This window comes from Sphaerodactylus townsendi, linkage group LG01 (assembly GCF_021028975.2).
Source record: "Sphaerodactylus townsendi isolate TG3544 linkage group LG01, MPM_Stown_v2.3, whole genome shotgun sequence".
Taxonomy (NCBI): Eukaryota; Metazoa; Chordata; class Lepidosauria; order Squamata; family Sphaerodactylidae; genus Sphaerodactylus; species Sphaerodactylus townsendi.
In genome coordinates, this window is record NC_059425.1 from 16,364,305 (window position 1) to 16,369,964 (window position 5,660).

At 48.0% G+C, this 5,660-nt stretch overlaps 1 protein-coding gene across 1 annotated transcript; it reads right to left on the bottom strand.

Annotated features, from left to right (window-relative positions):
- Positions 1 to 674: 674 nt before the first annotated feature.
- Positions 675 to 2,128, bottom strand: ACKR1 (atypical chemokine receptor 1 (Duffy blood group)). Its single transcript, XM_048511844.1, has one exon. The coding sequence runs from the start codon at positions 1,972 to 1,974 to the stop codon at positions 1,222 to 1,224; it is 753 nt and encodes a 250-aa protein (XP_048367801.1). The 5' UTR covers positions 1,975 to 2,128; the 3' UTR covers positions 675 to 1,221.
- Positions 2,129 to 5,660: the final 3,532 nt, after the last annotated feature.

Here is a 5,660-nt window from a genome sequence, read left to right on the forward strand (position 1 = left end):
CATATTTTATTTATTTATTCATGAATGCCAACTTCACCTGTGGCAGAATGGGATGGTGAAACGGGCATCACACTGGGTCGGGCTACATGTGGAGGCATGCAACTTTTGAATGCCTTCCTCCCCTGTGTATAAAAAACCAACACTTGGCGATTCAAAAATTAGCACATCAGGGATGAGGTGGGAGAGGCTTCTCATCTGGCTCAGAATTTCCCAGGTTCTGTCCCCAGCATCTCCAGTTAAATATATCACGCAGCAGGTGATACTCAGAGAGCCAATGCCGGACCAGGCAGACAAGAATGAGCTTGATAGGTCAAGGGTCTGACTCAGGCCCCTTCCACACATGCAGAATAATGCGTTTTCAATCCACTTTCACAATTGTTTGCAAATGGATCTTGCTATTCCACACAGTAAAATCCAGCTGCAAAGTGCATTGAAAGTGGATCAAAAGTGCATTATTCTGCATGTGCGGAAGGGGTCTCACTAGAAGGTATTTTCCTATGTTCATGGTAAGGAAACGCTCCAAAGTGGAACCCATCCCCTGCTCTCTAAAGACCCCTTTTGGCCACTCCATGCTACTCTTTGCATTCGCTAGATCCGAGAAGACTCGGAGATGTCATTTCAGAAACAGGAAGATATGAAATGAACACAAATTCCCAGTGATCATAGCAGTATGCTTGTGGGATGTAGGTTCCTGTCTTTTTTTGCACAAGTCAGTGAAAACATTTGCAAAACATTTTCGATCCCCTCCCTCCTTTGGTTTGCACTCACTCCCTCAAAATGATTCCTAGCCGCCATTTTGTCCTTGTTCCTTTTCCCTCCACTTTTCCGTGAATGACGCTTCAAAGCCTCAAGCTGCGATTCTTCATAGGTCGTGCCCTTGAAGCTTCAAAGATATCACCCCCAAAATTAAAAAAAGAACCCTGATGAAAATAAACAGGTGAGACGAAGGAGCGATCTCAGAAAATGGCCCCCAGGAGAAAGTTTGGGGACTGCAGAGAGGTGTAGAAAATGTTTTAAAGAGATGCGCACCACAAGCCAAAACATTTTGAAAACATTTCAACAAAAGCATTCCTAAAATCAAGGATGCGTTTAAATTGAGGATGTATTTTCAGGCTGGACTTCAAATATTTTTGGGCTGATCAACGTTGTGGAACTCCTCGGAGGAAATGTTTTATTTCCTGCTTCAAAAATGTTTTATTTTGATGTGGAAAAAGTGCCTGTTTAGCAATTGTCTGGTTGAGTTGTTTTTTGGTGACGTATGGCAGCCCCCAAGTTGGTCAGTGGGCATAGGACACAATGGAGCATGCCCAGTCCCACCGACAGCCCAAAGAAGAAGTCGAGAGCCTCCTGGAAAGGGCAGCTAGGGCGAAGCAGCTCTTCCTGAACAAGTATCTTCAGGATCATGGCCACCCCATATGGTGCCCAGAAGAGGTAAAAAAGCCAGGTCAGGCCGATGCGCAGGTGGCAGCTGCATTTACGCCACTTGGAAGTCACCTTAGCCAAGCCCATTAGCATAGGGAGGATAAGAAAATCAGCCACGCAGAGGGTAACGTGGATTATGTACCACGGGTCCAGCTTGGCTTGTGGTCTCAGGGTGCAAATGGCCCAGTTACCATCACCCAAAACACTGATCATGGCTGTGGGAACTGATAGCAGGAACCCCACTGCCCAGAGCGCTACGAGAAACACGCAGCTGGGGAGACCCCAGAGCAGACAGGAGCTCCTGGCCACCAAGAGCCCCTGAGCAAAGAGACTCCCGTACTGCAGCGCATGAGCCACCTTGCAGAAGATGCCCCCAGCTCCCCAGCCCACTGCGAACGCCAACAAGATGGCCGCAAAGCTGCCACTGGCAATTGTCACTAAGGAGAGAATGGCTTTGCCCGGGTGCTGTTGATCCCAGAGGTGCGGGTACGCGGCCAGGGCCGTGCCGAGGGCTATGTTGCTCAATAAGCCGAGGATGCTCAGGGCCAGCATGAATCCTGGGACGTGGTCACCGAAGACAGAGCAGTAACGGCTGTGGCATGCTTCAGGAAGGTCTTCAGGGATGTAGTAGTCAGAGTAATTTAGCTCATAGTCAAGTAGCAGATCCTCCAACTTTGAAATGTCCAGGCGTAGATCCTGGCCCTAAAAATAGAGGAGACAAGGCAGAGAATTGAGATGTTCGCCCTGGTCAGCAACTATCACGTGGACAGTGTTGCCGACACAAAGCTGGCAACTGGTGGGAGACTCACAAAAGCACCAGAGGCCCCCACTGGTGACAAATGTAATAACATGGCTGGCAATGTGCTGATGTCATTTCCCATGCAACAGGAAGTAATGTCAGTGCATTGCCTGGAGCACTAGCATTTTGACAAAACTCAGCCGGTTAAACCATAGAGTTTATCTGAATGCTAGAGCATCCATGGCAGTGCACTTATGTCATATCTGCTTTTCGTGGAAGTGACATCATCTTGTCAGGATGCTGGTCCCCCCCCCCACTTTTGTTTGTCTTCTTCTGCCTCGCTAAATAGTGGAGGGAGGGCCTGCTGCGGGGCAAGGATCCCGCAGCCCCAGCGGGAACTTAGGAAACCTATTAATGGATGAAGTATTTAGAATGGCGTGAAGGGTAGAAGGCCAGAAGCAACACCCCAAATTATTCCAGCCAGCGTGGTGTAGCGGTTAAGAGCAGGTGCATTCTCATCTGGAGAACGGGGTTTGATTCCCCACTCTGAGACTTGAGCCGTGGAGGCTTACCTGGTGAACTACATTAGCTTGTGCACTCTAACACACGCCAGCTGGGTGACCATGGGCTGGTCACAGTTCTTCGGAGCTCTCTCAGCCCCACCCACCTCACAGGGTGTTTGTTTTTAGGAGGGGGAAGGGAAAGGAGATTGTAAGTCCCTTTGAGTCTCCTTACAGGAGATCAAGGGGAGTATACATTCAAACTCCCCCTCCTCCTCTTCCTCCCCCTCCTCCTCCTCTTCTTCTTTTTCAGGTCTCATGAGCAGGACTGATTCAAAGTTTTGGGTGTCTCTAGATTCAGAAAGTGGCCACTCCTTCCTTTGTGGTCACCACCAGTTTCCTTATCTCACCTCCATTCCTGACCACCTGCATGTAGCGTTTTCAACTCCAGCCTGTGAAATTCGTGGACATTTGGGAGGGGTGCCTGTGAAGGTAGAATCGTGAGGAGGAGGTTCTTCTAGAACAGTGGTGGAGTTCTAGAACAGAAACCTTTGGCACTCCAGATGTTATGGACTACAATTCCCATCAGCCCCTGCCAGCAGGGCCAATTGGCCGTGCTGGCAGGGGCTGATGAGAATTGTAGTCCATAACATCTGGAGTGCCAAAGGTTTGTCACCACGGTTCTAGAATCTACGATATACTGTAGAGTCCGCCCTCTAAAGTTGCTGCTTTCTACAAGGGAATTGACAGTGTTGCCAGTCTCCAGGCGGCCAGTGATCTCCCGCTATTACACCTGATCTCCATGTGACAAATTTGAAAAAAAAATGGTGCCAATTGGAGCATCATCACAGCTGCTGGAGCTGCCAACTCGCTAAGAAACACATCTCTTTACTGAAGCTACCTGAATAGGAGAAAAATCTTTGGAGGATGGCCATCCTATGTAAGCGATGGGCATGACAGCAGCATACTTATTGCTGATGAAGTAGGATTATCGACCGTCTGTGAAACAGGATTGTATCTGGACACTTGGCCTGACTGGGAATTCCTCATTTGGAATACATACTTTATCTTTGGACTCTCTGGACTGATACCTGTAAGGATTATGACTAACTTGTAGAACACTAGACTGTTAGGTCTCGATCCTTGAGGCAATAAACAGGCTCTAGATTGCTGATCAGTAGCGTTTATTGAAAAGGTAACGTAGCACCCGGCTCGCAAAAAAACAGTTCTGCCAAACCTGGCTTTTGCATCCCTCTTTATTAGAACTGAAATCCCCCCTCCCGTTTTCCCAAAGAATGTGAGAAAGACTTACAGCGGAGCCTGGAAGGCCCCAAGGTCTGCGAAAGATGGGGATAATGCCAGTGGTGGGATCCAAAAATTTTAGTAACAGGTTCCCATGGTGGTGGGATTCAAACTGTGGCTTGGCATGTATGGGGCTAAGGCAGGGCATGAAATAGGAATGGCGAGAGCATTCCAGAGGCGGGGCGAATTTCCTGGGCAGGGCTGTGGCAAGGAGGCGCAGCGGCAAACTCGCGCTGTGGAAGTCCTTGGGGGGGAAGCGAATGCACGCAGGCAAAGAACCGCCACTTGCGCTTGATTGCACCTCCTGCTAGACTGCTTCAAATTCTGCGCGCTACTGCTGAGAGGAGGGGCGTAACTCAGGCAAAAATCACGTGGCAAAATCACCAATTAGTAACCCCCTCTCGGCTCACACAAATAATTAGTAACCTACTCTCGGGAACCTGTGAGAACCTGCTGGATCCCACCTCTGGATAATGCCACCTGGCCATCTGCCCCCACAGAGCAATGGAAATACTCCACTTCCCATGGGAGTAGAAGGTGTTAGGGATAAACCTTGTTTGGATAAGGATGAAAGTATGAACAAAGCAGGGATGTTCCATTAACGGAATGGTTACCGCTATCAGGCAGGATACATATATCTTAAAGCAGTTACATTGACAGGGCTACCCTTCAATTATTCAGGCCTACATTTACATGGCCTTGTCCTGGAATTAGGAGTGCTCCTTAATCACTAGGTGCCATCCCTCACATATACCTTGTCTCACGGAGAGACAGGACCTCAAGGTTGAATTCATTTGCAGGCACTTCCTGCAAAGGTTTGTGGTGTTTGTGTTGAAAGGAGGTGGTAGCCATCTCAGGGAATCAGGAAATAATGATGGAATTGGAAGGTTTGCGTTTTGAAAAACTGATGGGCGGAGAAGAATCCTTAGGTGACCCCAAGAAGAATGCAGTTAAAACCGCGGTGGTAGGCCAAGGGATTCTAGAGGTGCCGGCATTTTTATCTGTGGTGGCCATTTTGGAAAAATCAGGGGGTCTGAATTTAAAAAACAACCAACCCATTAGTGGGGGAGAATCCTCAGAGATCACTGAGCAGCATACAGTTAAAACCACTGTAACAGCCCAAGGAATTCCAGAGATACAGGTGGTTTTATTTGCAGCGGCCATTTTAATATTGGGTTTTGTTTGTTACTGCCGAATCACACTGCTTTCACTGCCTCCGAACAATGCAGAACCACATTTTTATCTTTCAGTGGGACAGAGTATAGCTGATTGACCAGTTTGTGATCTGGACTTTGACAGTGTTTCCTAACACGTTTGTGCAGCATTATGATTATGCCCTTTGGATGTTTAGACGTTGCACTTTATTAAATACACGTGTATAAGCATACAGCGTAAGTGTCCCGTGTTATGTTGTTAGCTATAGTGTAGTGATTTTTGGGATTTTCCCTTTGGTCGAGACTAGAAGAAATAGCCACTTTGGAAGGTGGACTGGATGGCATGATAACCCATTTAAGCCCCGCCCCAAACCCCACCTTCCTCAGGCTCTACCCCCAAAATCTCCATGTAGTTCCCAACCTGGAGTTGGCAACTCTATGAACTGATGTCTATGACCTGGAGATCAGTTGTCATGGGCCGAATTCCCACTGAAAATTTAATTTAGATACAACCAAGTTTCAAAAGAATCGGCACCTTTTCAT